This window comes from Eublepharis macularius, chromosome 11, assembly GCF_028583425.1.
Source record: "Eublepharis macularius isolate TG4126 chromosome 11, MPM_Emac_v1.0, whole genome shotgun sequence".
NCBI lineage: Eukaryota > Metazoa > Chordata > Lepidosauria > Squamata > Eublepharidae > Eublepharis > Eublepharis macularius.
The window spans coordinates 27,121,840-27,144,142 of NC_072800.1; the positions used below are offsets into that span (position 1 = coordinate 27,121,840).

General features: G+C 42.1%; 2 protein-coding genes across 2 annotated transcripts in view; one reads left to right on the forward strand and one right to left on the reverse strand.

Moving 5' to 3' along the window:
- Positions 1–7,115: 7,115 nt before the first annotated feature.
- Positions 7,116–7,646, forward strand: FANCD2OS (FANCD2 opposite strand). The gene has a single exon (XM_054990738.1). It carries the CDS (start codon positions 7,116–7,118, stop codon positions 7,644–7,646), a length of 531 nt encoding a protein of 176 aa, XP_054846713.1.
- Positions 7,647–16,057: 8,411 nt separating this feature from the next.
- BMPER (BMP binding endothelial regulator) overlaps positions 16,058–22,303 on the reverse strand; it is a 232,045-nt gene continuing 225,799 nt past the window's right edge. Inside the window, exon 15 of the mRNA XM_054992126.1 lies at positions 16,058–17,325. Coding sequence (XP_054848101.1) covers positions 17,144–17,325 — 182 coding nt within the window. The 3' untranslated portion in view covers positions 16,058–17,143. The remainder of the gene's footprint in view (positions 17,326–22,303) is intronic.

A 22,303-nucleotide genomic window follows, 5' to 3' on the forward strand; every position in this document is an offset into this window, starting at 1 on the left:
AGCAACTTACCATTACAGCGTCCAACTCTCTACAGTACATCAAACGTTTCACCTGAGAGACACGGCAAAAGTTCAAGTTCAGATTTTGTGGAGTGAAGCTTACAAAACAGCATCTTGAAATAGAATAAGTTAGTATTTGGCATGCTACAAAGACTAAATCTTTTGTTAGGATGTCCCTGGTCCCTACAAAAACAGCACAAAGATATCCACTGGGGCTAAAATTCCAAAACTTGTAGCGATAACTTACTCTACTTCTTCAAAATAGATACACAACCTATCTTTCTATACATTTTCCACCCATCCTGCAAACAGATAAGGACAATGTACATGGTCTCCCTCTAATTTTTTCCTCATAGCAACCCTGCGAGGGACATTAGCTGTAGGAGAGGAGCTGACCGAAGGTCACATAGAAGAGTAGGGATTTGATCCCAGGTCTCCAAGCTCCCAGCACGGCTCTTGAACCTCTACACCACACTAACTTGAAAGGTCATGTTCTAAATAAATAATTTAGCAAAGCATTGCCTGTGGAGCTTGATTTGCATTGCTCCAGAATGTCTCGTTTTTCCAGGATAGTCAGCTGACTAGGCCAGGACTTACAAGGCCATCTGCTATCCCAGAGTAGCTGAACAAAGGGCAGTCCCCTAAGAAACTCCTGTTATTGTCAACCCAGGAAATAGTTCTCAAAAAGCTACTATCAGAGCAGCTCGATCTAAAAGTAGCCTTAATTCTTTTACCGAGAAAGCTATACGTAGAGATGCTCACACAGCGGTCACGCATCTGATGAAGAGAACTGTGATTCTCGAAAGCTTATGCTACAGTAAAGTTGGTTAGTCTTAAAGGTTTTACTGGACTCTTTTCGATTTCGCTACTACAGACTAACACGGCTAACTCCTCTGGAACAGTGGTCTGTTGGGCTCCTGTCCTGTCTGTCAAGCTGTTTGTGGTTGTTCAGCATGTTGTTTCCTTTTCCTAACCATCCCTTGCAACCCAAGTATCTTTTCATGCGTGCACATTCTCACGTAGTGCAGTTGAACTCTAATGCCCACCCCCCATCCTTGCTGCTGTGCACAGCAATAAACAATTAAATCAGCCTTAAATAATTTTTGTGTTTTAATAAAATCCTACCCTTTATTGTTTGTCTAAACAGTCCCTAGTGAAACTAATGGCTGCTGATTGGTTTGAATCAATTGCATCTTTGTGCAGGTTCAGTTTTGCAAAAACTCGATGCAAACATGTTGAGCAGGTGCTCACAGCAGTTCAGCATGAACTAAACAAGCTGAGTGATCAACTCATGTCTGATCTGACACCTTTGAATATGACAAGATCTGCTGGAATAGAAGCAACGCAGCATGCCTGGAAACAGGGTGTGTGTGCTCCGTGGCGGACCTACATTTTGGGACCCTGAAGCCTGAACTGTTATGGGGGCCCCTTCTCAACAGCAACAATAGGGCAACAGCAGGGGATTTGGGGGCTGCAAGCCTCTGAGAAAATTTTGAGATTTGACCAATTACAAGGACGTTTTGAAGCCATATGAAATGATTATTAGAGCATATTCTAAGGTAAATATGAAGTACTTGAACTCATTGGCTTATGATTCTGTCACTAAAATAACCTTATTTTATTATTTTATTTTAATAACACTTAAACCTCTATCAATGTTGTCGAAAATTCACTCATTAAAAAAAAAGTTGCTTCAGGGACTCTCCACGATTAGGGGCCCTGAAACTTAAGCTTCATTAGTTTCATAATCAAAAAGGAATCAGGTCCAGAGGAGTTAGTCGGGTTAGTCTGTAGTTGCAAAATAGCAGAGAGTCCAGTAGCACCTTTAAGACTAACCAACTTATTTGTAGCATAAGCTTTCAAGAATCACAGTTCTCTTCATCAGATGCATGGAGGGCCAAAAGAAACTGGTCAGATATAGAGGAGGGGAGGGGAGGGGAGGGCGGAGTAGATGTAAACAGCTCCTTCTGATACGGAGATCAGTTTGCTTCTGTAAAGGTTCAGAGGAGTTAGCCGTGTTAGTCTGTAGTAGCAGAATCAAAAAGAGTCCAGTAGCACCTCCAAGACCAACCAATTCCACTGCAGCACAAGCCTTCAAGAATCACAGCTGTCCCCGCCAGATGCTTCTGACGAAGAGAACTGTGATCCTCGAAAGCCCACACCAGGTGCCACTGGACTCCCCTTGATCCCGCTTCTGTTAATATTATTAGTTAAAATATTTAATATTAAATATTAAAATAGTTAATATTATTAGTTAAAATATTAGTTTCATAGTAGATCCACCCCATGTGTGCTATTTTCCCCTTTTCATTAGAAGCAGATTTTGTATTTGTGTGATACCTCTCTTCAGGGGTCATTTTGTAGAAAAAGAGCTGGAGGAACTCATTAGCATACCTCATTAGCATAACTGATTTGCATATGCCACGCCCTTGACATCACCAGAAGTGTGTCATTAGCATAACTGAATTGCATGTGCCACACCCCCTGAGATCACCTATCCTCGCTGTTTTGGACCCAATCCTGGCCATTCAGGGCAGAATTGGGCCCAAAATGGCAAAAAGGAGCTGAAAATGGCCAAAAAGGGGCCCAAAATGGTCAGGATCAGGCTGCTGCTGAGTGGGAGAGTAATCCACCCAAACGGGCCCAAAATGGCTGAGAGTCAGGTGGGTGGGGCCACCTGACATGTGATCTCTTTGGGGAACTGCTGGAACTGTGTTCCTGCACGTTCCCCCTCGAAATGAGCCCTGCCTCTCTTTGTTTGAGTTAGAAAAATTCTGGCTCTTCCGCTTTACATGACTTTTTCTCTCTCTCTCCTTGTCTTGCAAGAAGGAAGTCGGTTCTGCAGCGCTCCCCTGTGCACGCTTGCAAGAGGCACAGCCTTACTCCCACTCATATGCAAGACAGATTAGCTGTCAACTTGTAATAGAGAAGAGAGTTATTTAGATTAGGTTTATAGTCATTTCTTCTGCTGCTACAAAAATGCAAGTGAATATGAATCAGCTTCAATAAAAGTAAGTTTTATCTGTTGCAACGTATCGGCTTGGAGAGTGTATATCCCTAGTAAGATTGACTGTCAAATGCTTTCTTGATGAAATTCACAGCATCCCTGGATATGATTCTATTAATAACAGCAGAACTTGTAAGAAAATTCTAGATTTCCTAACTAGGAAAAGATATTGCTTGGCTGAAGAACACAATAGTTACCAAAAAGAAGAGAAGGGAAGTGGGGAGCTATCTTAAAACATAACTTTTTTCATAAAATTTTAAGCAAATTTAAGGCATATGCATGTGCGGGGAAATCACAATCCTCTTTTTCAATATATTTCAACATATCAACGAATACTGATACAGTTTCCTATACAAGGCTTTTTTTCAGTGGGAACGCGGGGGAACAGAGTTCCAGAACCTCTTGAAAGTGGTCACATGGCTGGTGGATTGCAATCTAAACTCCCCTCTGTCTGGAGATCAGGGGGTGGGGCCACCAGCCATGTGACCATTTTCTCCAAGGGCAACCCACTGAGTTCCACCATCTCTTTTCCCAGAGAAAAAAGCCCTGTTCCTACATATTTTGGTCACAGAGGATGGAACTAATCTGAATTAGCTGAAAATGAGCTGGTTCATTTGTTTGGTGAAATAATCAAAACATGAACGTTCCCCTTCACAGACTGAACAGACCCTTTAGTGGTCGCTTTAGGTGGAGTGAAGTGGGGAAACAGCGCGGCATCCTGTCGAGCAGCAGGCACTGGCTGTGATTACATTTTGACACTCCATTCCAAAACCTCCATCTAGCAAAGTGTTCTGTGCCATCACTCCCTTCAAAGGCGACCTCCTCCTGCCACAGTCATATACGCCAGGGGGGATTTTTCTTTTGGTTAGTCTGATGCATCGTTCTTTGATTAGCCATAGATCACCTTTTTTTTCTGATCAGGAAGGATTACTAACGAAATGTCAGAAATAGCCTTAACAATGGGAGCTAATCTGAGCATGATATGAACTCCTCATTATGTTATGTAAAATAAATGGACAATTATGGATTCCATTTACAGAAGTCCTAAGATATCCTTCTTAGTGCTCTACAGCAATATTGCTCTACAGCAATAATGGGTGCATCTGAAATTCTCCTAATCCAGTTTTCTTCCCAGATTTTGAAGCTCCAATTAACCTGGAGGTGGGTCCACTGAAGTAGTCCCATGGGTGCAAAAACTTCTGCCTGGGGTGTGTGACTTTCTCATCTTCCTCCTCCCGTAGCAGCCACAAATGCCCCCCAATCCTGTTCTTGGGAGACCCCCTTTCTCACAAGAACAGAATTCTGTGGGGCACTTTGGCTGCCACAGGAGGGAGGGAGCTAAGAATGTTGTGTTCCATGGACAGAAGTCTGTGCATTCTGGGAAACTCTGCACTAGATCCAAAGCAGGTCTGATGCATTTGGGATACTGATGCATTTGGGATGCCTCATTGATCCATAGTTCTACTTCTGAATTTTGGCCACAGTGCTGGACACATGCAGTTTCCCACATTTTTCAATTCCTTCCATTTGTAGCCCTCCCCCCTTATTGATGCACCCGTGTGCATTGAGAAAACAGGTCAAAAGGACAGTCTTGATGTGATTGTACATTCAATTGTATGAAGATTCTTTTTATTCGGTGTTTGACCATTGTTTAGGAGTACATATGTGCATCAGTAAAACAATGCTCAACATGAATTGTGAACAAAAAATGTACTAGGAGGGGGGAATTCTGTGTTTTATTAAGACATCATGTATGTATTAGTAGTGTAGAGAGGTAAAGATGTAAATATTCAGAAGAAACTAAGAGGTTGTACTGGCCCGTGAGTTTCTAGTACCAGGGCCAAAAGACAGGCCAGACTCTGACATTCAGTCCAAGGCTGGGGCTCCAGAGGTTAGGCAAGACATGGTCATTCAGTCCAAGGTCAGGCTTTCAGGAAACAGGCAAGGCAAGATAGAGAGTGGCTTCATAGCAATCGAACAAGTTGCGTCCATGCCCAGCAGCCTCTCTTGGCTGGTTTTATAGCCCCAAGCCTAAGGGCCATGTGTGCAGCCCATTGCTCAAGAAGGATCCTGCAACTACTCCTCGTGATCAGGGAGCAGTTGGTGCTGGCCCAGGAGGTGTACACTTTGCCACTTCATCTGCAGTTCACAGTTCCCATCTGTGGTGTTCTAAGGGTGGAGGTGAAGCTGGAAGGCTGGGGCCAGGTAACTGGGTTTCACCTGCTGGGTCAGGGCTGAAGGGTGTTGGCTCTGCCCCAGCTTTGGGTGTGCCTGCTGATCAGCCTGCATCCCCTGAAGGTCAGCTTCTGGTAGTTTGAGGCTGGCTGTACGAAGCTCCTCTTCCCCTAAGGACAGACTGGACTCCATTTGCCATGTTGTTGCCCAATCACACAGTTTAGAAAGATCCTCCAGGAGCTCTTCACAATCCATCTTGGTTTTCACAATCCTGAATAATTCACAAACAAACTGGTTCACACCCATCCAAGATACTGTTTAAGGTATCTTAGCATTTTCTGACTCTATTGGCTCAGGAACAGATGTTCAGCTGGGACACTTTTGCAGGTTTTTTGCTGATAAAATAGCACAAATATGCTCTGACTTGGACATTGCCTGTAATTTAGGTGAGGCAGAAGAAATGCTTAGTACACTTTCTGGACTATTTGGACCCAGTCACAGTGATGGATACAGACAGGATTTTGGCATCTGTGAAGATTACTAATTGTGCACCAAGTCCTTGCCCATCCTGGTTACTTCCAAAATTAAGTAAAGATCACCTAAATGAAACCTTGATGTCTATTGTAAATCACTCACTAACTCAAGGCACCTTCCCTCTGCCACTCAAAGAGGTCCACTGCTTTAAAAAAATCTCTAAACAGAAATGATGTGGCCAGTTATTGCAGAGTCTCTAATCTACCCATGTTAGGCAGAGTGATTGACAGAGCAGTAGCAGACCAGCTCCAAGTCTTCTTGAATAAATCTGGTGCTCTGGATCATTTTCAGTCTGGTTTCAGGCTATGGGATGGAGAAGGCTCTGGTGGCTTTAGTTGATTACCTCCGTCCCAATGTAGACAATGGCCATGCTTCCTTATTGCTCCTCCTGGAATTATCTACAGCCTTTGATACAGTAGATCACACCATCCTGTTAAGGCATTTGGAGGCAGAAGTAGGTATCAGGGGGTGTGCTTTAGATGGATTTAAATTGTTCCTCATGCAATAGACTCAAAAGGGTTGCTGTGGGAGACCCGCCTGGGAATTACCTTGCAGGGTTCTTCAAGGTGCAATATTATCCCCCATTTTATTCAACCTCTTTGCAAAGCCTTTAGGTGAACTCCTTCATAGCTTTGGAATTAAATGACATCAATATGCGAATGACATCCACCTTTTTATCTCACTATCCAACTCCCCTGGTGATGCAGTAGAAGTCTTAAGCCACTGCCTGAAAATGGTAGTCAAATGGCTGAAAGTGTTGTCTCAGCAAGATTTTGAACCTCGCTGTCCCTAGTCAAAGAATAACTTGTTATACATGACCATAATAATACATACACACATGAGGATCATTTGGGTTTGTTTCTTTATCTGAATTCAATGTGGATTCACATTTGTTTCATTGGCAGCATCAAGAGATTACTTGTAAGTGTGAAGGAGTAGACAGAATTCTCCCATCACCTCCAATATAATGCTTTTCCTTGGTGCCAGTTTGTTCATTTAGCTACAAGGAATCAAACTTGGATCACCGAATGGCTAAGAAATGGAGGCACTTATGAATTAAGTGAAGCAAGATGTCTGGCCATTTCTGTGCAAACCAGCATGGGTGAAAACATCTCTTGCTGTTGGTTGCTGGTTTTCACACTGGAGAGACTGCTGTTGTGCTTGGAATTATTGTGGACTTCCAGAGAAGTTAGTTTTAATGTCAAGCAGGGGGAGGGAGGGCTTTAACAGGAAAAACTATTCTGTGGCAACTAGGAGGAGGAGCTTCTGGAACACTGACTTGACCTGTGTGTTCTAGGATGAATGCGTGCTCATAATAGGTTGCCAAGGCACCAGGCGAAAGAAAGATGCACCAGGAGCCTGTGCGGAGTGGTGTGGCAGCAGCTGGGCAGCGCTGACTATGGCCAGTGGGTACCAGCTTTGGGCACCCTGGTCCCCACTGGATGAGTCTCTACAATGGCTGCGGGGCGCTGTGCCCAGACCAAGTGGCACCAAACACCCTTTCCGTGGTGGGCAGAGCCCAGCCACCGCCGCTGATCTTGAGGTGCAGCTTTGTTTCCAGGGACTCAGCCTGGTGCTGGAGCCCAATACCAAGACAGGAGCTGGGCAGCCACAACCCTCTGGGGCAGCAGGAGAGATAAGAGGAAGTGGCGGGGCAGTGCGCAAGCCTCAGGCTGTGCGGCTGACAGGGCTTGACTCTGTGTTTGGGCACTTTGTGACGGCACAGCCCCCCCACTGGACCAGATCACTGAGGGTTTCAGAGCGCTCAGCCTTCTGTCAGGTCATAAGCCCCCAGCAGCGCTGGCCACATGGACTACGAGAACCTCAAGTGCGTATGGCGATGGCCATGTGTCGCCAAATGCTGCGTGCCATTCTCCTGCTTTATGCTGCCTACAAGAAGTGCGCTTTTGCTCTGCAGCATTCCCGTTAAGAGCTTGCCTAGCTAAAGAAGAGCAGGGAAACTGGGATCCTTAGCCTGCTCAGAAGATAACCTCGTACCCACACATGATCAGCCCTCACCAATCCATCGACATATGCCCTGGCAGCCTATTTATTCCCCCCCTTCCTGGAAAACCATCTTCTCTTCTCCACATTTAAACTAAATTTCTGCAACCAAGAGGAAAAAAAATATTAACTTATCAGCAACAGTTTGCAAGGCAAAAAAAATCCAGAGCGGCACAAAAAACTCAGATTGTTTGCAGATACAAAACCTAACATATTGTCAAAATTACCTTATAATGAAGAGGGCTCCTTACAGCATCTGACTGATGAATGGAAGAAAAAGGAATAATATTCAATTTTAAAAAGAAAGAATTTATAAATCAATGAAACAAGAACAACAACAGAGATCAAACAAGTTTACGCACATCCTCAATAAGAGACAATATTCAAACAGATGTTTAAAAGACATTCAGACACCACTAGGTGGAAAGGTGATTCATTCTTCCCAAAGCTGCCGACCTATACTTTTTCATCATGACCTGTAAGAGAAGTTGCAGTACTGTTTGGGGCCTATGCAAAGAACAGCAATATTTTAAACATGTATCTGTAAAGGAAATGTATCTGTAAAGGAAACAGAGTACACATTTTGAGTACAGGAAATAAAACCATTCTTGAATGAATGAACAAAGTCAAAAAAATGGAAATTATTCCTTAAAGCAGCAATAAATGATATACTGAAAACAGAAAGAAGATCTTCAGCCTGCCAACTGGAAGCAATTTGAAGAGCATTCTAAAGGAAGTATTATTTGCAACCAATGAATGAAATACACTCCTCCTTGGGCACATACCTATATCTGACACCAAGATGAAGTAATTGTACAAAGTCACTTTTATGTGCTAACATTTTAAAAGTAAAATAACTGATTATTTGTTTATACCAAGGCATGCAACTTCCAGTAGTGGGAAATTTTCTAAACAAAGCACAGAATCTGCTCTGCAAAGAAGGCTTTATTTTTGTGTCTTTTTTTGATTATTTGAAGGGGTTTTTTTGCTTTTGATTAAATATGAAGGAGCTGGAAAACACTTTGCTTAAAGTCACACAGTCCCTAGACTGAATTCATTTGAAAATACAAGAAGCCAATGTCTCCCAAAGGTTTATTTTAATTTTTCAGCCACCCAGCACCTTGAATCTGACCAAGCTTTGAAGGAAATGGATGACATTTTGCCTGGGGGCCGGGAGGAACTGATGGAGATTAACAACAGATCTTCCAACAGACTAGAATTCTATCTTATATAAAAGGGGAACAAAATTCAGAGATAAATTTCAAGAGACGTGGAACTTTGCAGCTTATTAATGGCACACATAGGAAGTCACTTGTTTTGGCCTTGTCCCACTGAAAAATGTTCAAAGCGACCACCAGTTAGACTGATATTATTTTAACTCTCTCCCGCAGACAGCCCGACTTTTTAACCATTCTTTCCCACATCAAATAGATCCAAATCTTTGGAAAAGTACTGATTGACTTTATAAATTAAAGTTGTAACTCATTATTATAATGGGCAATTGATATCACAAACAGTCCATGATGAAATGCCATGGCAATCTAAAGCAAGGATATACTGCATTTTACAATGATCAACAGTTTGGATTTGGAGTGCAATGTGAAATCATTTATTGAGTTACAGTGAAATCCTAAGCAGAGTTACTCCAGTCAAAGCCCACTGAAATCAGTGGGTTTAGATTGAAGTAACTCTGCTTGGGATTTCTCTGTTAGTCTTATGATACACTCCACACTTACTTTCCTTTATAACATGAAATCTTAGGAGCTCAATTTCTTCTAATCATTTATGAGGAATGGGGGTGGAAGGAAGTTTACCGTCATAACTAATCGGAATGCATCTATAGTTTGGTATGCCAGCTTTTACTTACAGAAATTCATCTTGACCACTCAGGAACAAATGTGTAGAATTTGCTTCTAATGGATGAATATGAACCTTGAACATCACTTTCTACATTTCAAAACGGAAATCCTAATTTTATTAACTGATAACAATATAAATTTGACAGCATCAAAACATGTTGCCTTAGCCCCATAAAGTATCTTGAGAAACCAAGACGTTCCACGGAAAATGAAGATGAAGGCCTGTTTTAGTGTTGCGGGGGGGGGGGGGGCGGAACCCTAGCTGCAACAAAACTTACATAAGGTCTAGATCTATGGCACCACATTCAAAATAGTCTCTACAACACAGGAGAAATTTGCAGATGTCATCATTGCTGTATGTAAAGTAAAGCACCTTGACTTTAAGATATATATCAGACAAAAGAAGATTACAATGAGTGTACTCCAAAGGTCTCCGAACTGTGCCTTGAATTCAAACAAAATGCATGTTTCTAACAAAATGACAAATATGAGAAAGAGGATCTTTAGCTGGGTATGCAAAAGTCAAGATCTGACATGACTCATCCACAAACCAATGAATGCAGTTTACGGACAATACATCTAATAATACATCTTTGCCTTAAAAGCATTTGAAAGGCGAGCCCCTTCTGATAGGTTTTTTTTCCTCCGCAAACACCAGCTTTTTAGAAATGTATCTTTGTCTTGCAACATTCCAAGTACGTTGTATGAAATTTGATGCAGTTTATTTTAACTTGATGTTTAAAAAAAATAATAATAAAAACCCTTAAGGTACAGTGTATATAACAGCAGCTTTCTTAAATAGTTTTCTTGTGTGTGGGGGGGGGGTCTTCCCCCCCTTTTAGTGTGACCTCTAAAGACCATACCAAATATTGCTCAAGGTATACTCCAAATTTGGACAAAGTTACATTCATTAGGAAAATAAGGTGGTTTGTTAAAATGAGCTTAGAAATATTTCAGACTGAAATGGGCTTTTGAGCTTTATATTTTAGTCCTTTATTTACTTCATTTATACTCCACCTTTCTCCTCAATGCGGGCTCAAAGTGGCCTACGTCATTCTTCTCTCCTCCATTTTATTCTTGCAACAACTCAATGGGGTAGGGCAGGCTGAAAGTATCTGGGTGGCCCAAGGTCATCCAGCAAGCTTCCATGGAGATTTGAACTCACATCTCCCAGATCCTAGCCCAAAATTCAAACCGCTGCAATGCACTCATCTGGCCAAACTCAAGTGAATTCCTCTCTTATTACTACAAGATGATGTCTTTATTATAAAGTGTGACCATCAATGTGAGGATCAAGTTATGCAGCAAACCAGACTACCCTGTCTAGAGAATACAGCAGCTCCTGAGAATACAGGAATTGTCAATCCCTGCTTTGAATATTCTAATTTTCTAAATGTTCTTGACGTAACCCTGTGTCAAGGTAACCCTGTGAAACAACGTTGCACTTATCCATAGAGTATTATGCAAATGTTTCTGGTGCCCCCACAATCCATTTGGATAAATGAGAGCCTAACGTAAGACTTTCTCTTTATTGGAAGGATTGGCAGAGCTAATGAAATCCACTGGAGAAATAAATATCCTATTTCTTTTCAAAAGCGAAACAATCACCAGCATTTTGTCATCATGCACTATCTTAAGCCCCGTTGTGTCCACATGTACTGTGTGCCCAGCAACTGCATAGAGAGCCTCCCCCTGTATGTGTGATAGCCATGTTTTCTAAACGGGAGATGTGCATATTTTGTATGTGTGTATAGCTTTGGTACATGCAAACCGACCACTGGATTTTCCAGAGTTGTACTAAAGCATGCACTGAAGCATTGTGGGTAGTGAGTGCTCCTATGGACTTAATTTCTGGAAAGGGGTATACTATAATCAGGGACTAGATATGAGAGAGGCAGTTGAGGCTGAGTCCACTTGAACTATGGCGCTGAGAAGCAACTTGAGGAAGTCACTTCAAACAGCAGATATAGGAGACCAGCAGCTCCTGCCTGTCACCAACCTGCCAGCTGCCTGCCTATCTGCTACTCACTTGACTGCCAACCCCACCCAGGAACCAGGGGAGATAATCCTCCCTTCAACCTTTCCCCCTTCAGGACTCTTTAAAAGCGGTGCAGCAACCCACACATGCTAGTTCCTAAATTCTTGTGAGACCCCCTACTCACAAGAGTTCAGCTACCATTTCTGCTTTCCTGTTGCCAAGGTGACCAAAATAATACCTGAAGTCTTGCGAGAGGAAGTAATCTTGGTCAAGTTCAAGGATCCCATGGAGCACACATACAACAGTTTTTTAGGATTGGGGTTAGGGAATTTCTGGGTATTGCCGCCACATCGATCAGCAAAACACATTGAGCACCCACAGCTCTTGATAAGGGTGAAGAAGGACTGCAGCCCCTGGGGTGGAGATGAGTGGTCCAGCCAAGTCAGGTCCAGCCATGCCAGGTCACTGAATAGTATAAGCCTTTCAGGAACCTATGCTTAAATTTGCTCTGGAAGTTCAGGTTGAAGCGGTAACCAAAAAGACATTCACTACTGCTCCAGCCTCTGCAATATCCCCCTCACTCAACCATGGTGAAAATAACAAACAGTGACAAGTGAATCTCATATTCTTCATTTTGTGGTACTATACATCTTCAGATTTAAAATGAAGCCATCCTGAATGCTTCCCTTCTATATAACATAATTGTGAGTGCTTTACATTTATATAATTTTGTTTACTATAGTGTTCATTGTTAATAATAATAAAGTATCACAACAATGGGAAGACACCCAACCAAAAGAATGAACCAAAATGTTGAGAAAACAACAAAAGACAATGTACAATACAAGACACAAATGACGAACAATTCAATTGGGTGAGTGATAGAGAGAGAGTGAGCTGGGGCCCAGCAGGGGCTCTGCAGAGGAGGTTTAACTGCTTTGAGTTCATTCTGCTTTTTTCATTCGTGAGTAAGAGAGAGAGAGAGTGAGCTGGGGTCCAGCAGGGGCTCTGCAGAGGAGGTTTAGCTGCTTTGAGTTCATTTTGCTTTCTTTTCATGGGGGTGGGTGAGACTGTGCATGTATATATATGGCTGTGCATGTGTGTTGCTTTCATTTTGTTGACTGAAGTTGACATTGTTATGGTTTCCACAGCTTTTGAATGCAGATTGGTTCTATGTTAGTTAAATATATCAGTTATTTGTATTAGTTAAAATATCAGTTACGGTTATTCCAGTTTTATGCTAGGAATGGATAGCTGTGTCCAAGTCACAGAAGGCTTTCATCATATATTCATCAGCATATAGGTGTTCTTATGTCTTAACAGCTGTAACTCAAATGGTTCTCCCCACCCTCAGCTGATTAACATCATTGAAATTGCAGTGGACATATGGGTGTTAAGGAAGTTTTTATGAATATTGTTTGTGTAGGACATTGGAATATTTATGAGCATTTCACAATACCACAACAGCTTAACCATTGGTAAGGTAGAGTTGGCAGGCAACACAAAAAAGCCATTTTAAACTAAGTATAACTCTAATACAGCTAAAGTTGAATATCTAATTTTTAATTACTCCAGTGAAGCAAAACCCTCCCGGAAAATTTGAAAATTCAATATTCATTAGATTAGGAATTTCAGACTCTGTGGAATTTTGAAAAGAATTTTGGATTTTTTTTTCTACGCTGGCAGATGGAATCTGTTAGAATTTAGATTTGTGAGATGGGTTTTGGATTTTTAGAGGCCCCCTCCTTCTTGCATATTTTAAAATATAATTCCAAAGAAATGAAATGTTTGGGAAAGGGAATGGAAGATTTCACTTTTCGTAGAGGATACAGAAAGGAAACAAACCCTTTCTCATAATAGTGTAATTTTCCAAGCTTACTAACATTTATCTCATCGTAATGCATTGTGCTGGGTTCCGGGAAGCAGCGTCACTTCTGGGAGTGCATCATGCATTTTCGAGAGCACATGTGATAATAGAGAGTTCCACTGCCTCTTTTCCCAGAAAAAAAGCCCTGGGAGGAGTCCTTCCCATGCCAGAGTTTCCCTTCTCAGAACTGGAGGAGTGCTGGTGCAGAAAGGCACTGACTGTGGTTTGCGCACTTAACTGTGGCCCACTGATATAACCAAACAGCACAAGAAGGCGCCATGTTGCACTCCACTAAGGGCTCTACACACCCATCTAATGCAATGGTTCCTAACTTTGTACCCAGTGTAGGGCTGGACTTACCTTCATGCACACCAGTAGGAAAAGCTCCAATAAGTGCTGCAGATAGAGTCATAGGCATTTTTTTCCTTTGTGCACTTTTGAATATCAAACAAGACTTTTGTAAAGAAATAAACATCTAAATTCAATTAAATCTCAGGACTGGGAATTGAAAGCACAGGCTTTCATCCATAATTCTACAGAGAGAGGGATTTTCCCTGGCAGAATGTGGCTGTCTTGCCTTCTATAGCAGCCGCACAGAACCCCAAAAGCTGCTCCTCAAGGAAAGCCCTTTCCCACCAGCAACATTTCATGCGCCATTTGGGGTTGCATTAGGAGGCTGAAGGTGAGGAAGTTATACACCAGTGGCAGAAAGCCTTCCACCCACAGAAATGTTCCAGCAGATTCAAGACACAGGTTTCACCTCACAGCGTTGGAAGTTTACATTTTTTATTTTGTTTCTGAGGTTAGTTTGTTGTCTGAAATAGTTTTTTTTCCAGATTATTACTTAGGACTTAGTGGAAATTCCACAACCCACTGTGAATATACTAAAAATGATCATCATGTATAGAATAGTATTTTATTTGATAAGTTGTAATGTAAATTTCTTAAATTCTAAGTTACCTGTCCCAGAAAGAAACCTAAACTGAGCTTTCTGACAATATGCATATCTATGCAAATTCAATAAACTAAAAAAATTAATGATGAATAAACTAGTTGCTTTTTAATTTGTTGACAGCCTTAGAAATAAATAATATATTTACAAACATTAACAGTCCTACTCATAAAGAAATTACATTAATACAATGTATTTAACAAGAATGTAATTTTTTCATTAATGTTTATTTTCAATGGATGTCAGACATAACATATACATGTAGAGGCATTTAAATATTTAAATAAGCAAACTTTTTTCCTTTTCCTATTCAATTGGTGCTCTCAGTGATTTTTTTAAAGATTGTTTTCCAAGGGGAAGAGAGTATTTGCAGCCTAGAATCAGTTCCCTGTCTCAGGCAGCAGGACATAGCTATTCACCCAGCAGAAAACACGTCTATGGAAAACAAAAAGAGGGCCCCTGCAGCAACTGCACTGTGACAAAGATATTGCTATGTTAGGTCTATTCCCTTCTGGGCATATGTCTCAGCTGTTTCCTACATAGGACCAATAGTTTGCAAAAATGATTGCATCGATTTCTGTCTCCTTTTCACCCCCAAGTTGCACAGCCAAACAATTCCTTATTTCCAGGAAAAGACCAGAAGAAATAACACCCAAAGTCCCTACTGTGGGATAGTGATATCGTTCTTGTTGTTCCTCCCTATTCAGAAGGAAGAGAGCATCCACCACATGAGAAAATGGGGGATAGTCGTGTGAGCCATACTACGCTTGGATACATTCCAAGGATCACAAAACAAAGCTTTTGAAGAAGATTCCATTAGGACATTCTTGGTAAGCCATTTTGGATGTATCATGTGACCATAAAGTCTTTGGTTGTTGAGGATTTTCCGGGCTGTATAGCTGTGGTCTTGGCATTGTAGTTCCTGACGTAGTTCCTACAACTACTTCCAGGAACTACAATGCCAAGACCACGTCTATACAGCCTGGAAAATCCACAACAACCATCATTCTCCAGCCGTGAAAGCCTTCGACAATACATGAAGACTTCGATTTTATCCCAACACCAAAGTGACAATCCAAAGCAACCAATTGTCTTCAGTGGCTTTTTAAAAAACTCTGTTAGATTAAATCTCAAATGTTTCTGTCATCTTAGCTGGCCACTTGGTGGTCAAAGATAAAACAGTTGTTACCCGTTAGATGTTAACTTAGCTTCTTGGAAGGCACTTTTCCATGCGGAGGCAACATTTAAATGATCCAAACACGGATGGGGCACATTGCATAGTTTTTTCCCATGAAACAGGTGTGCCCCCTTCCTGACACAGCGACAGTTCTATGGCTGGGGCTCACATGATAGGCCTCTTCCCACATAGGGTTAGTTTATGTAAACATTACTCCAGCCACATGGAAAAGTGGATATGGCATCTACAAAGGAACATCTAAAGGAGCCCTGAACTATTCAGTGATGCTATAATACACAACCCCCAGCTTTCTAAGTTATTAAAATAGAAAGAGTCCAGTAGCACCTTAAAGACTAACCAACTTTATTGTAGCAGAAGCTTTCGAGAACCACAGCTCTCTTCGTCAGATGCATCATCAGCTTTCGAGAACCACAGCTCTCTTCGTCAGATGCATCGTCAGTTTTCGAGAACCACAGCGCTCTTCGTCAGATGCATCATCAGCTTTCGAGAACCACAGCTCTCTTCGTCAGATGCATCGTCAGTTTTCGAGAACCACAGCGCTCTTCGTCAGATGCATCATCAGCTTTCGAGAACCACAGCTCTCTTCGTCAGATGCATTGTCAGCTTTCGAGAACCACAGCTCTCTTTGCCAGATGCATCTGATGAAGAGAACTGTGATTCTCAAAAGCTTATGCTACAATAAAGTTGGTTAGTCTTTAAGGTGCTACTGGACTCTTTCTATTTTGCTACTACAGACTAACATGCCTAACTCCTCTGGATCTAAGTTATTAAGGTGCTCTTAATAATTAATAGGTTCTTCTAAGGAGGAAAATTTGAGCTATCCCTAACTTCAGAGAAACACACTTCTTGTGCATCCATTAATCTTTAGCTTAAAGGAACCTTACTTGGCAATGCTGTAGCCCCTGGGAACTTTCCATGGAAACTACAAGCTTTTACACTGGCAAAAGTAATCTGATAGATACTTTCAGGCCAGCGAGCTCTAAGTTTATTTATACAAATGATTCACATGGTTTACAGGTTACCATCATAGAAAAAAGGCTTCAACTTTATAGCAAGGAAAGTACATATAATAATTAATCCTTCTGTGGTTTATATAAATGATGTCTCCTTTCATATGCGTGTGCTCATGTATGTTCACGTGTATTTGGGTACATACAAGATATAGCTAAACCTAGGACTGATACGACCTTAAGTGATGAGTGAGGAGGGAGGGTCTTGCATGTGTGTAACCTGATGGGGGTGGAGCTATAGAAGATGGGATGGCTGCAAAAGACTTCGTAGGGCAGAGTTAATGCTACAGCTGCTGAGATGAGGGTTTGATTCAGGGCTTCATTTAACTTCACGTGGGGCAGCAGTGCAGTCCGGTTGGATAGGCAGAGGCTGCTGCCATTTTGTTTTATCCCATTGTGTCCTCCATATACACACCTAAATATACAGGCACACACATTCTCGTCCCTCTTGGAGAGCGTGCTTTGCAAGACCTGCCAACACTGTAGTCCTTCATTGGCTGTGAGCTTCAAAAGGTACCCCAGATACCAGTTTTAAAGTCTTTGGAAATAAAAGTTAACGTCACCGCTGTGGGCAGAGAATAGGCTTGATGCATCTCCCTTTGTGCTGGACCAAGTTTGCAGGGCAGTGACACCCTGCGACACACGGCTTGTGGCAAGGACCAATCTCATTCCAGTTGTCACAGGTTTTCACACATCCAGGTCCACAGGTGTCATACACTGCGCCGTGTTTACACTGAGCCGCTGGAAGAGAGTTCAAGGAGAATTGAGTGCCACTGGTTGAAAATTTACATTTTTATTTTTAGTTATTTTCTTCATTTATACCTCGTAATATCTGATCCTTCCCTTATTCTCTCTGTGGGATACACGGCAAACAACATTCTTATACAGTTCTATCCACTAAGCAAAAACATCACCTGAGAATTGTTGAAACGTGCACTGATTTATCCGCACACCTTTAATATTTAAGTTATATTACTCTCCTCCCCCCCTAAAAATCAAATACATATATATTCCCCAAATAACCTTCTTCCCCTCCTCTGGTTTATAATATACTTTAAACAATGAAAAAATGAAAATCAGGAAACAACATGAGCACACAGTTTATGTGGTGTGCTTTTAATCTGGCTGTTCCAAATTCCATTTAACAGTTAATTTAAAACATTTCAAATATACCTTTAAAAACAATTAGTGAAGTAGAACTACAAAGTATATAGGGAACAAGAACTTGTAGGTATTCCAATGCAAAATTCATATTTTTAAAATTATAGTCTTGGACAAAACTGTTTTTTCTATTTTTTGTCACCAAGGAATTAAGCTGTAAAGTTATTTTCAAAAAAGATTAGTTGGAAACAGTTATTTTTCAGTTCCATAAGATCATCTTACTACTCTTCTAAAATCTGTCTGTCTGCTGCCTGGTTCAGATTTTAAGCTTTTAGCAATTTGCTTCTAAATGTTTCTTCTTTCAGTTACATAAATGAGGGCATTCAGCTATTAAGCAGTGGTTACAAAAATGGCGAATAGCCTTTTCACAAATACTGTCAAATGCAAATGTCTCCTTTTAGCAAATGTTACTAGAAAGGAAGCCAGACTAATTATTTTCCATAAAGCAAAAAAACCAAGATCAATTATTCAAGCAACTTTAAATTCATTAGCTAATTCAACACAGAAGATTTTAAATCCCTTTCCAACAATAAAACTCTGAATGTGTGCCGAGGAAAGTGGAATTCTGTCTCCAATAGATAGGCATTCAGATGTTGCTATGAAAAGACCCTACATATGTACACACTACACATTTATGTAGTGTACACATATAGTCATCTATGCACAAACAGCTTATGCACATCAGGATGCATACAGACCAGAAATGGGGCTGGCTGCTATGATTCCGGAATCCCTATCACCACCTCTTGCATGCATTCAGACTTCCACCTTTATTTTCTGAAAGGTACTTGTGTTGAAAAAAGAAATCCCGAGAATGGCTCTTATTTAAAAAAGCAATTGTCTGCTTTAAGGTGTTAATTTACAATATTGATCTTGCTATTCTTATTGATCATTGGGAGATGATTACACACAAGCTGACTGGATGCTGCAATTATTCGTATGGATTCTGTATTACTTTGTGTTCTGTTTCATATAGCAATACACCTACTACTTTATCTAACGCTGCCTAGCCTTTTGGCCTCAGTTTGTAAAATGAAAAGATTAGGTAAAGGTAAAGGCAAGCACCAAGATTAGGTAAAGGTAAAGGTGCAAGCACCAAGTCATTACTGACCCATGGGGGGACGTCACATCACGACATTTTCTTGGCGGACTTTTTACGGGGTGGTTTGCCATTGCCTTCCCCAGTCATCTACACTTTACCCTCAGGAAACTGGGTACTAATTTTACCGACCTCAGAAGGATGGAAGGCTGAGTCAACCTTGAGCCGGCTACCTGAACCCGGCTGCCGCCAGGATCGAACTCAGGTCGTGAGCAGAGCTTGGGCTGCAGTACTGCAGTTTACCACTCTACGCCATGGGGCTCTTTCTTTAATTTTCTTTAAAAACAATCCTCACCCCATCCCAGATTCTGTACAAGAAATAGGCCCGTTTAAGCATTCCACTGTAGCCAAATCAATGTGTAGAGAGACAATTGGGATCACAGCGGGAGGGAAGAGTCACTCCATCTCACCCTGACCCCCACATGTTCAAGACCCATGTTTCCCTGGAGATTAATCATGTACAGCAGAATGGAAACTCTAGGACCTGGCATTTTCTTGGATATCAGGTTATGCATGCACTTTGTCCAAATAAGACCCTTAAATATATGGAGACTGGGGACAAGGCCACATACGCAACTCTCATTAGCTTCTTCCCTGCATTCCTTTGTGTATAAATTTACCCCTGAACTAGGGCTGCCAGCCTTCAGGTGGGGTCTGGGGACTTCCTGGAATTACAACTGTTCTCCAGACTACAAAGACTGGGTCCCCTGGAGCAAACAGTTGCATGGTGGACTCTGTGGTATCATACCTCTGCTATGTCATATATCAGTGAGATCATGTACCAGAACTTTTGACACTTGACCAATGACCAATCTAATTCAGCATCCTCTTTCACAAAGTGGCTGGACAGGCGGCGGCGGGGGGGGGGGGGTTGGTTTTGGAACCATGTGGTAAATGAACAGAAGAGTGGGATGGGGGGGATGCTGAAATATATCAGAAGGTCATGAAGACCGACCCTCTGCTCTAAGGTTTTGGTGTTGACCTATAAAGCCCTATGCGGACTGGGTCCAGCATACCTTTGGGACCGCCTCTCCCCTTATGTTCCCCAGAGGTTGCTTTGATCAACTAATAAGCAGTTGCTGATGGTCCCTAGCGCCAGGGAGGTCCGTCTGGCCTCTGCCAGGGCCAGGGCCTTTTCAGTCCTGGCTCCGACTTGGTGGAACTCTCTGTCTGAGGAGACTAGGGTCTGGCGGAATTTGTTATCTTTCTGCCAGATCTGCAAGACGGAGATGTTCTGCCAGGCATTTGGTGGGGGCTAGGCTGTCCTCTTGCTGGCAATACCACTGAAGACCGTCCACCACGCATGCAGGGGCTCATAAAGTGTGACACATACTTATATCCGCCCTCTGAGAAATTTTATTGCACATTGTTAATGTTTTTAAATGTTCATTTATAATGTTTTTATTGTTTTAAACTGTATGTCATAAATTGTATGTTGTTACACCGTCCTGAGCCCATCCGAAGGGGAGGGCGATCTAGAAATGTAATAAATAAAATAAATAAATAAATAAGGTAGGGTTCTCCTTTTGACAAATCCACACAATCTTGAGCACAACATGCCACAGAATCCAGCAAAGCCACAAACACACACTGAGAAGTGGCCGTTTTGTTCTTAAGGTTTCCGAAGGTATCCCAGAATTGGAAGTCACTCACAGTGCAATCCTAAGAAGTTACTCAAGTCTAAGCCCATTGATTTTAATGAGCTTAGACTGGAGTGACTCTTCTTAGATTGCACTGTCAGTGCAGTCCTAAGAAGAGTTAAAATCAATGTGCTTCGACGGAAGAGCTCGATTGCGCTCGTGCTCAGGAATATCATCTCCCTTGTTCCCTTCTTCATGCTGCAAAGGATCTGTGGCATAACTGCACTGTCTGTATATCCTAGACACCTCTTGTTTAAGTACTTATAAATTAATTAGGACATTTGCTAAACTTGAGCTGTTAGCTCAGCTATAAGGTCTTAGAGGAGCAAGTCCTACTAAAGTTAATGCATTCCCCTGTAACGTACAACTGGGCACTTTGTTGCTCCAGTAGTAAATTCACTTTCCAGCTGCTTTATTAAAGGCAAAGGTCAATAAACCCAAAGAGAAAGTGAGTGAGAGAGAGAGATTCCATTAATGATATCTGAGACCAGAATCATACTTGGAAGCACTTTACTTGTATTGTTTTCCCCCATTATGAAAGATGATCACAACTTTCAGAGCAACTAGACGCCTTTTTTTAGCTCTGTCATTCACCCCTATCTGCTAATGTACCCTCCATCTAAAAGGATGTTAAAGGAAATCAGTGGACCTTGTGTCACATATAATTACCAATGCGGTCTTCAAAGTAATAACTTCTGGAGCAGCAAAGACTACTATTTTTCTTATCTTCTCTAATAACCATCAATTCCTCTCTGTAAGCATCTAAGTCATCACCCCATTAGAAAGTAGCATGCAGTAATAACGTCATCAACAAGGGGAAACAATCATGTTCAATAACATATGGAGATCATTCACTGTAAAAACCACCACTTGGAATCGAATCTGGCTTACCTGGCCCTGAGAACCACAGGGCTAAAATGTAGCAAAGGAAAAAAAGAGGTGAATTTCAGGGCAGGCACAAACAGACCTTTAGAAAGCTGGGAAGGACACCTTATTCCCACCAACGGTGAGAGTGCATACATACAGGCAGTGCTTTTTTTCTGGGAAAAAAGGTGGTGGAACTCAGTGGGTTGCCAGCACAGGGGGCAACTCCTGGCGGGAGGTGGTGCCCCTGGTACCACATGCTCATGCACAAAGTGCACGAACATTCCCAGGACTGCACAATGACATCACTTTGGGTCAGCTGGAACAAAGGGGGAGTTTTTAAAAGTTTAAATCACCCTCGGCGAAAATGGTCACATGGCTGGTGACCCTGCTCCCGATCTCCAGACAGGGGGGAGTTTAGATTGCCCTCCGCACTGCCAGCGGCTCGGAGGGCGATCTAAACTCCACTCTGTCAGGAGATCAGGGGGCGGGGCCACTGGCCATGTGACCATTTTCAAGAGGTGCCGGAACTCCATTCCACCATGTTCCACCTGAAAAAAAGCCCTGCATACAGGAACAGACTGAGCTGTTAAGTCAGCCCAGAAACAAGCTGTGACAAGTGGCCCCTACACTGCCAGCATCACCACTGGATCTTCTAGGATTGGTCTTTTCACATGTTGACCCTACAAGAGATGCAATTGGTGGGCATACAAGGGCAATCCTTCTCTATTGTGGCCTCCAAGGCTGTGGAATTTACTCCTCCTGGAAATCCAGTTAGCTGTCTCAGTGAGGGCCCACGGGAGAGCAGTAAAGAACTGTGCTTCTCTTGAAAGCCTTCAAGGATGGCCATGGCTAGCTATTTCCCCCCAAATTATGTTGTTTTTATGCCAGGTTTTCATACTGGGATTATCAGTGCTGCTTCATTTCTTGACATTGGGTTTTTGGGGGGTTTTTG

Coding starts and splice junctions, on each gene's coding strand:
- FANCD2OS (XM_054990738.1), top strand. CDS start 7,116: ATGGCCAGTGGGTACCAGCTTTGGGCACCCTGGTCCCCACTGGATGAG.